This window comes from Pipistrellus hanaki (assembly GCF_964339955.1).
Source record: "Pipistrellus hanaki genome assembly, chromosome: 3".
Taxonomy (NCBI): domain Eukaryota; kingdom Metazoa; phylum Chordata; class Mammalia; order Chiroptera; family Vespertilionidae; genus Pipistrellus; species Pipistrellus hanaki.
This window is the reverse complement of record NC_140505.1, coordinates 151,841,037-151,858,331: the sequence shown is the minus strand read 5'-3', so window position 1 is coordinate 151,858,331 and position 17,295 is coordinate 151,841,037. Positions and strand designations below refer to the sequence as shown.

At 35.8% G+C, this 17,295-nt stretch overlaps 1 protein-coding gene across 19 annotated transcripts in view; it reads right to left on the bottom strand.

Annotated features, from left to right (window-relative positions):
• Positions 1–287: 287 nt before the first annotated feature.
• Positions 288–17,295, bottom strand: part of KIF21A (kinesin family member 21A) — a 136,146-nt gene continuing 119,138 nt past the window's right edge. For 6 of the 19 annotated variants that reach the window (XM_084877829.1, XM_084877830.1, XM_084877816.1 and 3 more), the window contains 9 exons: positions 16,209–16,247; positions 15,498–15,515; positions 11,723–11,859; positions 9,953–10,133; positions 7,547–7,711; positions 5,499–5,616; positions 4,012–4,182; positions 2,157–2,356; positions 288–1,580 (listed from right to left, as the gene is read on the bottom strand). In XM_084877829.1, coding sequence (XP_084733955.1) covers positions 1,487–1,580; positions 2,157–2,356; positions 4,012–4,182; positions 5,499–5,616; positions 7,547–7,711; positions 9,953–10,133; positions 11,723–11,859; positions 15,498–15,515; positions 16,209–16,247 — 1,123 coding nt within the window. In that variant the 3' untranslated portion in view covers positions 288–1,486. The remainder of the gene's footprint in view (positions 1,581–2,156; positions 2,357–4,011; positions 4,183–5,498; positions 5,617–7,546; positions 7,712–9,952; positions 10,134–11,722; positions 11,860–15,497; positions 15,516–16,208; positions 16,248–17,295) is intronic. The other 13 variants (XM_084877828.1, XM_084877821.1, XM_084877826.1 and 10 more) reach the window with 3 other exon arrangements.

Sequence of the window (17,295 nt, the reverse complement as noted above, 5' to 3'; positions counted from 1 at the left end):
CAGGGGGCAGATGCTCAATGCAAAAGCTGCTCCCTGGTGGTCAGTGCGCTCCCACAGGGGGAGCACTGCTTACCCAGAAGCCGAGCTCACAGAGAGCGAGCAAAGGGGCAGTGGTGGGAGCCTCTCCCACCTCTGTGGTAGCGCTAAGGATGTCCGACTGCCAGCTTAGGTTCCTGGACTGCGAGAGGGCACAGGCTAGGCTGAGGGACTTCCCCTCCCCCACAAGTGCACAAATTTCATGCACCAGGCCTCCAGTATAATTAGAAAAAACAATAGAATAAAAATAATTCCTAGCAATATGTTTATTTAAGCCCTAGCTAAGCTTTCATTTACAAGCAAATATTTTTGGAGGGAGAAGGGGTGAGGGGGGCAGGATTCACAAGACAATATGTTCAAATGTTATAACATCTACATAAAAATTAAACTTGCAGAATTTACAAATTAATATTCTGAACAGACATAAATTATACATCCTCTTGCAAAATCCAATCTACAGCATTTAAAAATTCATACAGTTACAATGTAAGACATTTTCTTTTTACATCCTACCTATTTACATAGCTTTTCCCACCACAGATGATACAGTTTTCATCATAGCTACCAAGTTTGCAAACATAGTGTATTTAAAATATATTTAGCAGCATATAAAAAAATTAGACAAAAGGGGAGGAAATACTACTATTAAATAAAAATGAAATTAAAAGGTAATCATAGAAACAACTCCATAGGAAAATAGATCAAAATATATTTCTGCTAGGACATCAAAAATGTTTCCCATCACAGAATATATGCACACCACTAATACAACAATTAACGGCATTTTAGTCCTGAGCACAGGATATATATGTATATAGCACAGCTGCAAAACTTTGGTCAATACAAGTAAACGTCAACATTTAACACAAACTGCTCAACATTCTTTGTTAGTAGATAAAGGTCAATTCCACCTTATGAAAAATCATCAACACTATTCATGTTATTTTTGGGGAACTTTGAAATTTGGAAACCCTCCATAGACTGATATCAATACCAGACAAACAGACCACAATTTGACTACATTTCCAATATATTTAAATATGGGAGTCATCTGAACAGACTATAAATGAGTAAACCATCAGTGGGTTGCATAATATTCCAAGTGTATTTTCTGACTGTCACAAAAGCAGACATTTTGCAATTCAAATAATTTGAAAGCGTGTGTTTTTTTAATAGCTAGTCACAAAAATCCAGCCATGATAAAAGGGTGAATCAAGCAGTATTATCAGTTATTGGGACACACATGTATTCAGAGATGTTACTATTAAGCACACAGGATTGTACACAATTTTACTAGGATACATTTATATTCAGAAGTTGGATTCAGATATATAGTTTCCTGTTAATTCCATTCATAAGTTTTTGCCTAATAAATGTAGTGTAATATTTTCCACGAAGAATATACAGAGGATTATCACAGTATTCAGTTTATGTCTATCTTCATTCATGTTTAATTACTGACAATATCTTCACCCAGATCTCCTGTGTCGGAGATCTGACCATCTTGCAAATTGCGAGCCTTCCAAATTCTCACAGTTCGATCGCTACAAAATAATAAATTAAAAATGAGAAAATAGGCAGAAAGATAAAGAAACAGCTATTACAATTACTTATCATGGAAACATTTTCTAAATAGTCTTTAATAGATGTAAGTAAAAATATAGCTTGTGCCATAAGTATATCTAACAGGGCATCATAATAATAATATTAAAAATAGCTCATATTCAATGGACACAGACAGTAGGGGGGTGAGGACACATGCTGGGAGGTGGAAGTAGCTGGTGAGAGGTCAATGGGGGAAAAAAGAAGACTTGTGTAGTACTTTAAACATAAAGAATTTAAATTAAATAAAAAAGCTCAGTAGAAAATGGCAAAAACATAACTCATATTATCAAAGAGTATGTGCCAGGCATTGTTACATGTGCCCTTTAAGTACATTATTGCACTTAATTCTCTGTAACTAGCATAAGTAGATAATGCTATTATTCCCTTTTTATCGATGAGCAAATTGAGTCCAATGTTTTCATGTTCTACATTTCCAGATATTTACAACCTACAGTATTTATTAAATCTGAACACAAGTAGCTAACATAGAAAAAAATCCCATAGGAAAAACTTACTCAGCTGCAGTAAAAATGTGGGTGGAATTCACACATATGGCATTGATAGGGCTATCATGGCCCTTCATCTCTCCAACTGGCACAAAAGTATCCACATTCCAGAGTTTCAGAATGCCCCCTCTGCAGCCACTGAGCAAGACCGGGTGGCCTGGCACCACTCCCAGGGCACAGACCCAGTCCTTGTGTGCGTTTGGAACTTGCTGAGAGAAATAAGAGAAATCAGAAGCTTAGGGGGGCATACATTTTCACACCCAAAAATGTTACAAACATTTTTATTGATAAAACTCAATTTTTGGAATGCTGAATGGCTGCAAAATGTAAAATCATTTTCTATGCAATCACTCCTGGGGACTTAAAGAAATCTATAATTTGCCTCACTAATTATCATCAGTAATATCAGTCTTAAAGGCTTATAATGTTAAAAATCTATAAAACTAAAGGACTCAGAAAGTATACAAAATTTGTCAAACATTACATCCTCTTCATAGGCAATAAATATCTCACCTTTTCCAAATGTATTTAATAAAACAAATTTAAAAACTACAACCTGGCATGTAGACTCTAAGGATTGCCTCATAAAAATCAGTGACTTAAACTTAGTAGAAGATCAGAGCTAATTTATCCTTCCTATATAATAAAAACCTAATATGTTATGTGTCCCATCTTCTGGTTGTCCATTCAACCAATCAAAGCATAATATGTAATGAAATGCTAAGGCTGCTCAACTGCTCACTATGATGTGCATAGACCACCAGGGGGCAGTCAACCAGCCAACCAGTCACTACGATGTGTACTGATCACCAGAGGGTAGACACTCTGACCAATAGGTTAGCTTGCTGCTGGGGTCCAGCTGATTGGAACTGAGATCAGCCAGACATGCCCTGGAGCCCTCCCGTTGTCCCTCCTGGCTGGCCAACCACCCACATCCCTCCCCTCCCTAGCCCCAATCGTGCACCAGTGGGGTGTCTTGGCCTGGCCTGCACCCTCTCGCAATCTGGGCTAAGGGACCCCCTCTCTGCCCCAGTGCACAAATTTCGTGCACCGAGCCTCAGGTATATTATAATAAGCAAACAATAATTGCAAGATCAGACTGTATTACATATTTTATGCATAACTATTTTATATACACAATATAAATGTCACCACCATAAATGTGTGTGTTTATAAGAGCTTTTGAATGCAATATATGCATCTGTTTCTGTTTTTTCTATTAATATTCCATGCTACTTATTTAGTTTTGTCTAGTCGCAGGCAGGAAAGTAGTAGCAACTGCAACACATACACACCTGTACATGTACAGGAGAAAGCCTGAAACTGAGAACAATCTTATCTGTTAGCTAATTTCCCTGGGAATTAGGGAAATAGAACAATATTTGATTGTAATGACACACAACATTTCAATCCAACTAGTGTTCTAAAGAAAACGAGAGAACCAACACTTTTAGATGCATGAAGATGTTCCTGTAAGTTGAGGAATCATTTACACTACGTTGACTTTAGCTAAACTCGTTACTTTGTGGAATATGTGTACATAAAACAAAACAAAACAAAAGGAGAAACTATCACAGCTCTACACCAAGACTGATTTTATTCAATGAGCACATACATGAGACAATCCCCGATCTTTTAGTGTCTAGTCTTCTTTTGTTGGTGAGGTATTTAATAAATGTCGAATGTTGCCCTTCTCATAATTAATAACTCAGGTGGGTGAAAAGGAAATACTCCTTAAGAGGAAGCCCTTATTAATGTCATTCCTAAACAATGAAGATCTACACAGAGGCTCTTCAAATTCTTATAGAGACTGCTGAGTGGCTCTGAAAGACCAACTCCATTTTGTGAAAAGGTTTTACATTACCTGCAGAAGGTCTTTTTGTGCTAAGTCCCATTTCTTGATTCCATTATCTCTGGACCCACTAAATAGGTTATCCCCTTGTATGGTTAGCGCCTCAATGCCATCGTAATGAGGGGGCTCAAAATTGTGGGTGGGACTTACAGTTCCAAGAGCCCCTTCAGTTACATCAAACATCTAAAAAATAGCAAAAAAAAAAAAAAGCAATCATCATATTTAACTTAAAATAAGCAGGTATATGTACATCCACAGAAATGCATACACATGTATAGTCATCACACATTTGTTTTGTTAGAATATCTCACTGAGTTAACTAAATTACCTGGTCTGTTCCACTCAGGATGAACCTGAGTCCCACTTTCACACTATTTTGCTTACGTGTCTCATGCTTACATGCCTTTTAAGAAAGGCAATCAATTTTTTCATGTATAATCCAGTTGAAAGTCAAATCACATAATTGTTATTTAAACACTACTAGAAAGCACTGCAGTCCTGGTGGCCATTTCAAATCCCCTTAACCATTTATTTTAAAACCTTACCTTTATTTCAAAACCTTTCATTCCCCACAGTTGTCCTCACCTCTATAAACTGTTGATCTTGTGATTTCCTAAAAAGGCCAGCATGACCAAAAACATATTTTTGGACCCTTTCTCCATCCCAAAGTTTCCTTTTATCTGCAAACATTCTCTTACCCTTCCTTTCTTTTCAGATGCTAGAGTGTACTTACTTCTTCCCAAGGTTCACATCTTTGATCTAGTTCTAACTCCTCCTACCACCTCCATCAATTGCCACTTCATTCTTCTCACACTTCTCTTCTCCACTAAGCCCATTCCCTAAGCATATAGACATGCTCAAGTCTACTGAATACAAAATCCTCTCCCCTTATTCATTCGATTTTCAAGTCTTACTCAGAGCTACACTCTCCCTTACTATACCCTCTTTTTATTCCTATTCAAGGCTCTTACAGAGATTTCCCAAGGCCGAGTCCTATCAACTCCTCTCCTTTGTCATGTCATCTACTCGAACTCCTTGAACATCTGCTTCTATTTGAATGGCTTCCAAGCCTACATCTCCAGTTATAACTCATCATCAACTCTGGGCTTGCCTTTCTAATAGTCTGCTGGCCTACATAAGGATGTCCTCTGTTATTACCTTAAATTTAACATTTCCAGAATCAAACTATACATCTTTCCTTAGTTTTTTTTAAAAAATCTGAAGACCAGAGTATGCTCAGTATAAAAGATGGTGACAATGAGACTCGAGTATTAGTTGGGTGACTGAATTATTGTAAAATCTTTAAAATCCTTCTCAACCTATCTTCTATCAAAAATGGGAAGATATCATTAAGTAAGATGATAAAATCAGGAATTCTGAGTGAGGAAAAGATCAGAAAGAAAAAGCAAAGTCTAGAAATAGGAAAAACGAAAATTGATTAAGAGAAAGGGTGAGTTTGAATACTTCAAACTATAATTCAACAATCCTATTATACACACTTTGATGTAATGATCCTTGGAGCCAGTGATGATTAGATCTTGTCCATTGGAAATCTGATCTACAGTAAGGCACATCACAGGGCCTAGGTGTCCCGTTAACTTTCCTGTAGATTGGAACCTTTAAAAAGAAAGAAAAATAATTTTCTTGGAAAATATTCCTTAGCATGCTGATGCCAACCTTCAACATAAATAACCTATATTCTTTGATAAAATAGTTTACTCATATTTTTATTTCAGCTCCATCTCTATTCAACTCTATTCAAAATTAGTTTTTTAAAAATAGCCAAAAGAAGTGGGAAGAATCCTAATGATGGTATTCCAAAGCTGACGAATGTCATTTAGGTAGTAAACAAAGAGGAAGCAAAAGTCAAAAAAATTGCTTATGACTAATTTTAACTCCCAACCCAAGTCCAGAAAAACATTAATCTGTTAAATATCTAAACATGTGATAGACATATTACTGATGTTATTAGATTCAATTTGATTAAAACAACTATATCATTAAAATAATTTGTCTAATAAATAAGAATATAGAGAAAATAAGATTGTTTTATTAAACACACACAAATACCCTCACCTATACAAAAATACAGATAGGCAGTCAAGTATACACATACATACATGCATATACCTATGCACACATATTAATATAAATATGTACATCAGAAAATAGGTGGTACATTTTATCAGTTATTATAAATATATGAAAATGACAAGAACATATATTGGGCTGGTAGGAAAATGTGTGGTGTCAATCAATAGGAGTGACCGTAAGCCTTTGTTTCATAGTCCGATCTTAAATCCCACTGCCGGAATGCAGACATGAATTTGGCTTTCGAATATCAGTTTCTTGAAAACTATTCTGTTAGTTACTTTATTAATATGAATCAGTATTTAATCATGCTGCAGAAATCAACCAGGTCTAACTCTTCCGCAAAATAAAAAGTATGAAGGTTTTTCAAAACCTGATGTCTTTTCTGCCTTATGTCATGATTTGTGTATCTTCCTGTTTGGTGTTCCTGATATGAGTCAAATGTACTCTCTTCAAGAATAAACTAACTCCTCACTTTTCTAAGTTTCTTAAACATTTTATTTCTACAACAGCACTGAGGATGGTGGTGCCCCTCTTTCTTTCTCCATCATCTATCTATAAATTATGCTTGTTATACTTTCTCAGCCATCTGTTTAAATTATAACTAGTTCTTCGGAAAGTTTCTCAAATAACTATTCCTTTGATTTACCAGTGACGAAGCCCTGCTAGAGGGGAGGTACCCAAATTGCAAACTTTCCTCAGGGCCCTGTATGAGCCTGTTTAAAGGCCTTTATCCTCCCTTATAACATAAGGTCTCCAAAGGCAGAGCCACATTTGTCTGGTGTCATCTGTATTCCCAGGATCCGACACAGTGCTAGGCAGTGCTTGCTTTAGCTGATGTTTAGTAAGTATTTAACGAACAAGTGAATGTTCTCTTGCTGCCAACATTTTAAGAACTGGAAAAGAAACTAAAATAAGTACTCAACTAAAGGATAAAAGCTCCTATTTCGTGGCAAATGAAAATCAAAGATGTATTGCCTTACATTTCAATGTATCAATCTCTTTACTTTTTAACCACTTTATCTTCTTGATAGTCACAGAAACCCTTTAAGGTTTTATGCCCACATTTGTTCATTCACATCCATATACTAAAAAATTTAGAGATATAAGATGTTTAAATAATATTGCAAAGGTACTGGTAAAACTAGGATGAGGATGCTGGCCTCTTCCTAGAAAACAACTCAATTTGTAACAAATGTTAAGAAAGGCTAAGGTTTTAATCCTATTTTTCTCCATGCTCTTTTCCCCCCCAATCAATGCTACTTAAAAGAAAGAAAAAAATGTGAGTTTGCTAAAGAGAACAGAAGAGACCTTTGGAGATGTTGGGCTGAATAGAAAAATCCTATGATTTTCCTATTAACTTCTGGGGTTACAAAATTTAGATTTCAGATGCACTAGTAATGTCTGAATGCTGTATTTTCCATGTGTAAGGAGTACATTGTCTTCTACATTCTACCTTTTGAGATCCCACATTCTGACAGCGTTGCCAGAAGCTGCATACAGGAAAGTGCCAGTTGGGTTCAGTGCAATTTGATTGATCTGGTTCTCTCCAGAAGGAATAGCTACCGTCCGGCTGGTACTGGCAGAACAAACATCTCCAAGAGTAACTTGACCTGAAGATCTTAAGAGACAGAACAAAACAAAAAAGAAAAGTCACCGTTTCTGTTCGTGAGTTCAGCTCAAAGTTCCATGAATTCTTGGAAACCTGCTATATGCAACAGCAGCATCAATGCCCCTTTTGGTCACTGTATGCACAGAACCCAGCACCGCACACACACGTAGCTGGCACCTTACATGTTTTGAATGAATAGAACAAGATGACATGCTTAAGACTCTTAAGTTGCAATTCTGTTATAAATTAAGAATTACAAGCCCTGAATCAAGAATGATTAAAATATCATTCAAAACAGATCAGGTGACAAAAATTAAAAATCAAACAAACAAAAACAAAAATACCTCAGCAAATGAGAGTATCAAAAAGGTGACTCATTTTTCTGCAGTTTCCAGAAGCCCCCTGAGGGTCAGGCCAACCAATATTGCTTTTACCTATAAAATCTGCCCTTTTGAATTAAAGCCTCCGAGGACTTTTAAAATTATTTTCCATTTTTGTTTACATTAGCCCATTCATACATGAAGTATTTACTATGTGTTAAAAACTCAAACATAGCCGAAGCTGGTTTGGCTCAGTGGTAGAGCGTTGGTCTGCGGACTGAAAGGTCCCAGGTTCAATTCCGGTCAGGGGCATGTACGTTGGTTGCGGGCACATCCCCAGTGGGGGGTGTGCGGGAGGCAGCTGGTTGATGTTTCTCTCTCATCGACATTTCTAGCTCTCTATCTCTCTCCCTTCCTCTCTGTAAAAAATCAATAAAATATATTTTTAAAAAAATAAAAATAAATAAATAAATAAAATAAAAACTCAAACATAATTTATTTCTATTTCCTCTGGTAAATTCTAAAGGGTAAGCATATTTTAAAATTTTGAAACACTCTCTTACCTAACTTCTAAAAATCAAGTTATAATTAATGTTTTCAAATTTGACTTTAGGGAATCAATTGGATTGGTAAATTTCTAACATTTTTTTAAATAAAATTTCCCTCAAGAGACTTATATTCAGTACAAAAATTAGTAGTTTACCAAATACAAATTAGCAATTAAAGGTTAATAACCCCTACCCTACAAATTATTAACCCCTACTCTAAATCCCTAATTTTATTAAAAATTAATCTTTCTATGCTCCCTTCTCTTATTTAAGCCATTAAAGGTCACACTCAATTTCAATTATAAAACAGTTCATCAACCTGCTGAGACCGGTTTGGCTCAATGGATAGAGCGTTGGCTTGGGGACTGAAGGGTCCCAGGTTCGATTCCGGTCAAGGGCATGTACCTTGGTTGCGGAAATATCCCCAGTAGGAGGTGTGCAAGAGGCAGCTGATCGATGACTCTCTCTCATCGATGTTTCTAACTCTCTATCTCTCTCCCTTCTTCTCTGTACAAAATCAATAAAATAAAAAAATAAAAAAAATAAAAAACAGTTCATCAACCTTATGGCAAAAAGAATCATTATTGGCTCCACATTTTATAGACATATATGATAGACATAGAAAAAAAAAACCTCATCCTCCAATAGTCCACTATGACCTGCATTTATGAAATGTGTGCTAATACCAAAACTAATACTGAAAATCCCTCCCCAACCCAATAAACCTATCAATTAATCAATACTTGCCAATTAAAGATTACAAACACTTCTTAACTGTCTACAATGGTGATTTATGCCATTTTCAAAGGAAATACTATGAAATGTGATACCTTGGTATTTGGGAGCATAGAAATATAAAATGTATACTTGGTCACACATCAAATTATTTGCCCTTTCCTGTTTAATACTAAGCTACCATATTTTATTTTCTCAATAGTATTTTTCCCTTTACTTTATCTGTGTTCTTATTGTAAACATTTTACCATCCTTTGAAAGTAGGCAGATATCCTCTATAATAAAAGGCTAACATGCAAATCAACCAAATGGCAGAATGACCAGTCATCGCACTGATCACCAGGGAGCAGACGCTCAACACAGGAGCTGCCCCCTGGTGGTCAGTGCACTCCGACAGCAGGAGCACCACTCAGCCAGAAGTACCACCTGACTCCACAGCAGCACAGAGAGTTGGACATCCCCCGAGGGCTCCCGTACTGCAAGAGGGCACAGGCTGGGCTGAGGGATCCCCCGCCCCTCCAGTGCACAAATTTTGTGCACTGAGCCTCTAGTAAGTAAATAAAAATGCATTTATAGTGCTATCTTTTCTTATATTTTGTAAACAAAAACTGTTTACTCTTTATGCTACTTATCTTTAAGTTACTTACGTCAGTGTTCGAACACATTTTGCTGAATCTCTGATGTCCCACACCTTAATATAAGATGTTGACACAGTGAAGACCAGGCCTGTATAATTACAGTATTTTACAGACACAACATTATTGGGATGACCTCCCAGTGACATTATCTCCTGCCCAGTCACCAGATTCCATACTTTACAAGTACGATCTAAAACAAACAAATAAACAAGGGTAAATACTGTCAGTATGAACTAAGTTAGGTTCTCCTTACAAAAATTATTTAAACAATTTCTCTCCTATGAGAAATAAATGGGATAAGAAAACAGTAATTATCCCATTAATCTGCCACAGGCATCCTTAATCCACCCCTGACCCACTGCAGCAGGTTTAAGGGCAAAGTAGGAGTAAAGGATTAGATGAGAGCCAGGGATGTCTGGTGCATGCATTACGTGGGTATTAAAAAATAATTACATAAAATTTTGAAAGTCATATCAAATAAATCAGCCTCTTCAAAACATTCTGCTTTGATCACGTCCCTACCTCCTCACAACACACCACATGCATGAGCAGCTTTCTTTTCCAGGGGTCACTGTGTGATGAATTTTATTTCTGACGCACAAACATAAGCCTAAAACTATTCTATGTTGTTTTTGTATTTTTTGGTATGACGACAATCTAATTATCCTGGAGAGATCAATTTAATTAGAATCATTAGGAAAGTATATTTTTACAGAGCAGATTATTTTCTAAAATGGGAACTGTTTGCCATAATTTACAGTTCACAAGTTCTAGCAAGATTCTTATGTCAGTCATAGATAATGAGCAATAAATGTTTGCTGATTACACTGAATCTTATAATATCCTTAAATACTAAATAACTTTTACTAGTTCCCCAAGTTCCTGAACAGGCTTCCTTCTTACCTTCCTAGCCTCGTTGCCTACTACTTCTCTTACGTATATTCTACTATTCAACCCAACTGGGTTTCATTTCCAAACATACCCCACTTTTACCTCCATGTCTCTGCTCATGTTGTTCTCTAATCTTGGTTGCCAATCCTCGCCTGTCAATATGCAAACCATCCTATAAGGTTCATTTTAAACGCCCCCTTTGTCAAAGCCTTCCTGTTTCTCACAGATTGCCAAATCTCTCCCTTTTCCGAAACCCTAAAACTCTTGGTGTATAACTTTTCCAAGTGTATACAGTTGAGTTCTAACTACCTGAAATTGTACCAAAGGGCTTAAGATTGCAGGCCTGGAAACGAGTGGACCCAGATTTTCAATCTTGGCTCTTCCACTTCCTGGCTAAGTTTTCCTGGGAAAATTATTTAATATCTCGAATCCTCAATTTCTTTATTTGCAAAATTGGGGTTGTAGTGAGAATTAAAATGAGATAAAATTTTTGTAGTGTCTAGCATAGTCTCTGAAATACAATAAGTGTTCAAGAAATGGTGGTTGCCTCCCACCTTATTTTCTTTTCCACCCTTTGCACTGCAATGGCCCCTGGTACATCGTTATAGGAACTGCACTATTAAGCTCAGGCCCTGCATGCATTGGGTACTCAGTTACCAAACAGAGATGTAGTCTCTCAATATTCTATTTACATAACATCAGCAGAGATTTTACTTTCTTCCCAAGTATGAGATGATTTTATAGTTTATGCAATTTAGTGGCTAAATGAGATGATCTTTCATATCCTTAGGGATCTTAAGCAGTTTCACTTAGTTTTGGTCAAAGCTTGTTAAAAATGCAGTCATTTCAAAAAAATCTTAAATACCCCCATGAAACCACTCCTAGCACCTTTTGATCCGGTGAAGAGGAGGTCGTCGGTGGAATCCACACAGAGCACGGCTTTCGTGTGCCCCTCAGCTATGTGAACACACTGAAGGGCAGAAGCTCTGATTCCTTTTGAGGCAGGACATGGGTTGATTATGCCCCTGAGTTGGGAAGTGGAGGGGACAAAAACAAAGAAATAAAACTGACGTCAGTAGCTATACCATGAGACTAATTTCAGTTTTTCCCTGACTTTAAGAAGTCTTTCTAAATAATTAGTAACAAAATTCAGGCTGCTCCTTCATCTCTTTTTTAAGCCAAAGGCCAGAGACAATGTGTGAAGTAGCAATAGTAGCAATGGAATACATCAACTCATTAGGCACCAGCTAACAGCTGCGCTCTATAAAGAGCAACGCCTACGCACATTTGGATTTTCTTATTAACAATTTCATCTCTTCAGAATTTAATGAAGCAATATTGGGAGCTGTTTGGGTGTTGTGAATTCTGACAAATAAGAAAGTATATAGGGTAGCCCTTGGAAGATGTGACTCTGTATCAAAAAGGACATTCTTGAGAAAGTATAACACATACCACCTAACATACTGAGAAAGCAAATTTCAAACAAATTTGAAAAAAGACAAGATTGCATGGTCAGAAATTCTAAAGGGTGAATATTTTAAAAATACCCCAAAACTTAAAACACTAACAATATCAAATAAGATAAAAAGACTGAGAATTAAAAACAAAAAACAAAAACAAACAAACAAAAACAGTGAGATTCTTTAGAGATCTATCCCATTTAATGTTTCTGGAGTTTCTGCTTTATGCTACTGGTCTATGCAATATGGAAATGTACAGATTATCAAAACATCATTCCTATCCTAAAGGAGTTTAATGCAGGATCTGAACTGAAATAATTGTGTCAGGAAGACTAAAGAGAGAATGAATTAAGACATGATAAATATATCAGTCAGAAGTTTCTTTGTTTATAGCAGGAAGAAAAATTATATTGAAGTATGTCCATTATATAAGACAGATGGCATAATATTAGGACAAATACAGGAGTAAAACAATACTGTTTCTATTTCTTGATGAAACAAAAACAATCTTCAAGAGATACAAGCAGCAGAAATGACAAAGAAGAAATGCAAGCCCAGACTAAGTAGAACTAATAAATGGAGACATCTGATGAATTCAGTTTTTAAATCACTATACCATAGTTTTTTCAATGTATACGCCTGTGGGGACAAAAATCAAAATCAACAAAGTACCTCCATTGGTACTCTAAGAAGATCAATAAAGGGGAAATCATGCACACCCAATTCCAGAAAGGAGGGGGAAAGTGAATTTCAGAAATTTGAGATGAATAAAATTATTATAAACACTTAATAAAGGCTCATCAATAATAAACAAGCTGATTGATCTCATGAAGGAAATTATTTATAGGGTTACTCGGCAACAACATAGGGGAAAGTCAAGATATGTTGACTCCAATAAGGCTCGAATAATAAGCCTTTCAAAGGAAATCCTTGTAGAAATGGGTTAGAACAAAACTGTTGTAGTAAGGTAGTTTCAGCAGTGCTTGGAGTCACACCTAATGGTTCAATAATTCTGTCAGTCTAAATGAAGGTCTTCAAAATCTAGTCATGTTTTTTCTAGCTCTAAAGACAGAAATGGTAATGTTTACTACACTGAAATATTTTTAAAATGGCTACTGTGTTGTATTGCCTAGAAAAAATGACTGAAACAACTTTCACTTATTGTTAAGTATGTATTTAGCATGAAAGTAATCACTGAATGATATCCTATATAATAAAAGGCTAATATGCAAATCAACCAAACTGCAAAATGACTGGTCACTATGACACACACTGACCACCAGGAGGCAGATTCTCAACCCAGGAGCTGCCTCCTGGTGGTCAGTGCCCTCCCACAGGAGGATGCCGATCAGCCAGAAGCCAAGCTTATGGCTGGGGAGTGCAGTGGTGGGAACCTCTCCCACCGCCATGGCAGTGCTAAGGATGTCCTACTGCAGGCTTAGGCTCTCTCCCCACGGGGAATGGGCCTAAGCCCTCGCCCTCAGTCAAACATCCCCTGAGGGCTTCCAGATTACAAGAGGGCCCAGGCAAGGCTGAGGGACCCCCTGCATGCACAAATTTCATGCACCAGGACTCTAGTTTAAACATAAAACTTAACTCAAATATATGTTCAAAGTAGGAAAGTGGTGTAAGTGATTTAGTTATTGATACATGATTAATGGATTGACAATTAATGGTTCCTCTCCCAACATTTTCAGGAGAAAGTAATATAACTTCTATATTCTACCAAGGCCACATCTAAAATAGAGTTGAGTTCTAGATGCCACATTTTCAGCACATTGAAAAACTGGGCACTTTCCAAAAACAGTAGAAGCAGAATGAAGGGTCTATAGACTCTATCACATAAGGAACAGATGATGAAAGTAGGCCTATTCAGATGAAAAAAGAACATTCACTGGGGAGGATACAGTAGCACAGGGAAAGGGCTGGATATTTAAAGAACTGTCACAAACACTGAAGAAGAGCTATTGGCTAATTCTGGTTTAACTCAGGTGTGCTGATGAAAAAAAACAATGAATAGAAATTCAAAGGAGGTAAATTTAGGCTCAGAATTTTATTTTTAAATTTTATTTTTAGGATCTAGCTAAAATGATTTAAAAAAAATAAAAGAAGCACCTCATCACTGGAAATGATACCAGGAATTGCTATCACTAGATATATAAGTACACAGTCTAATGCTATTAATTGCACACATGTGTCAATATGAGATTCTTGAAATGAATGCTCAGTAACTTGTTTGTAACGTAAAACTTTATGCAGATTAAAACTGAAATGGGAGCAAAACCTCCCCAAATGTCGGACTCTGGCATTTGAATCTTCCTGTTGCTGTTCGGTTGTTAGCTATGAACTGACGACATCAAAGCATTGCTTCCCATGTTCACAAATGTGACCTAATGCACAGTCAACTGCCACTTGTTACATCTTAAATAGAAAATAGATGTGTGCATATTCCAACAAGCGGACTATAAAGAAAAAAAACATCATGGGAACAGTCTAAGAGCTGTTTCTGATTTGCATCTAATGACACAAACCATCCTAAGGAAAAAAAATCAGTAGCCTCAATTATGTGACTCTATATCTCCAAAAGATTTCCTTCCTTCGAATTATCAGCTTTATCCTAAGAATTTACTAAAGCTTCCCCAATGATATAACACCCAACACAACTCTGTCAAGTCAAAGGTTGTAGTAAATATTTGCCACCAAATATACAGTGACTTCTGTGTGGCACAGAAGAAAGGGAGTTTCTTTCATTGTTATGTGTGTTCATATCATTGATTAGTAACACTTCTGAAGAAAACTAATCTCAATGTTAAATATAGCATTTTATTAATTAGACACTGAAAAATGCTCTTAGATATTCATAGTATTAGGGTGTATGTATATATATATATATATATATATATATATATATATATATATATATATATAAAACCTTAACAATAAAGTAATAGAAAAAAAAATATAGAAATTGGAAACATACATCCAATCCATGGTATTTTTTTTCTATTAGAATTAATCTATTCACATTCTGAAATATAGAAATCAACTTAAAATAATTTCTTTAAGTTAAGATTAAATGTTGCAAACTTGTAAAACAAACTTTATTTGAAGGAGAGAAAAAAAGTTTATTGTTGTTCCATGCAAACAAAATAAAGTTTGTAATGCTGTGAATGAGATTAATTTCATCTCCCTCCCCTGCCTACCTTTTGGAGGATCTACTGCTGATCAGCAAAATGGCCATAAACAGGGAAACGAGTGCAAAAAGAGAGAAGACAATGATAAGTGGGAAGAAGAAATGACAGCAAAGATGAAAGAGAAATTAAGGGTCAAAAAAAACCCCCAAGAAATCCTTAACATCAAAAAAATGCAACACTGTTATTTTTTAAATACTATCAATCAATTGAAAAAAATTTTAAAAAACTCTTCTACATTCTATTTCTTCCTCTTTTTGGTACCATAGTATCCTCTTTTTTTCAAGCATACCTTCTTTTTTTTTTCTTTTTTTTAAATCACAAAACCTCCCATAAACTCTATTTAAAATTTTAAAATGCTAAACAAACAAGAAAAGATAACTATACTGACCTCCCACATTTTTTTTATTAGAAATAAAAAAAAAAATCACTGAGGAGCAAAATTTCTTCAAATCAATATTCATAGAACTTAATTACTTAAAAAAAAATCTAGGTTACAAATAGAAAACAAATATCACAAGTTTTTATGTTACTATACAAAAAACTTTGCCACTACTTTTGTCTAAAAGGTGCATCATTAAAATGAATATGTTAAAAAATATTAGTGCATCTAGCTGGTTTACAAGTTATGCATGCAACAAAAATGAGATTTGCTTAGTTACTAGGAAGGCATTTTAGAACACCATGAAATGCCAGAATTTAGAAAAGATGAAAGAAAAGTACCTGTGTACCTCCGACAGAGAGGAATCACTTTCATCAGACCTACAGCGAAAGAGTTAGAATTATGAGGAGAAAGAATACAGATGTCAACAGATAAAGACACTGAGGTTGAAATGAAAATCAATAGTATTATTGAAATATGGTAAACACTTCCTTTATCGTGCCCGGCTTCTCTATTTGTACTGGATAACAGCAAACTCAATGTCTAGCTAAGTCAGACAAGCTATTCGATTCTTTTATTTTCTACCAAGACTTTGGGGAGAAAATATACTAATCCACAGAGCCTGTCTATCCTTATTTCTAAAATTTAGGTTCTAAAGAGGAGCCGTAGCAAGTAAAATACATCACTTCAAGATTCTTTCTATTTAATATACTAGCACCAGAAAATGTTTTCCATTTTAATAACTATTCATGAATTTTATTCATCTTGATAATTACTTTAGATTTGAACTCTTTATGGCTGTTGCACAAACACATTACATGTTTGAAAGGAAAGCAAATCACTCAATTTAATAATTTTTTGTTTTAACTTATCTTAAGAATATGGAATTCTGACCTCTGACCAGGGAGTCCCTCGCTAATAGCTGGATTAAAAAATAGTAGGATTTTTATAATAGATGACCCACTCCTGTCAGCAGTGGGTCCTATCCCAAAACCTCCAAGTCCGGCAGTGAGTCTGGTTATTATGAAAATCTATTTACCTGTAAAATAAGTTTGGGGAGGATGAGGGGATGGTGAGTGCTGCTGACATGGAACGTAACCAGAAACAATGTGTAGCTGGTGAAACATGCTAGTCTCAAAAAGGAGCCCCCCAAAAAGTGATCCCAAAGGTGGCTGAGCTTTAGAAAATGTAAAGTTCAATTATTCTAAGTGACAACTTTCAGAAATAACAACACAGTCAAATTGTTGGTAGCTGATAAAACATTTCAGTACAAAATGTGGAACTATGATGAGATTGTCAAGATCATCAAAAGACTGGCAGAAAATTGTATGACTGAATGCATGGTAAAGAAAATTTAGTAATTCTTCTATTCTTTTCTCAGGTAAATAAGAGATATGATGTGCTGAAACCGGTTTGGCTCAATGGATA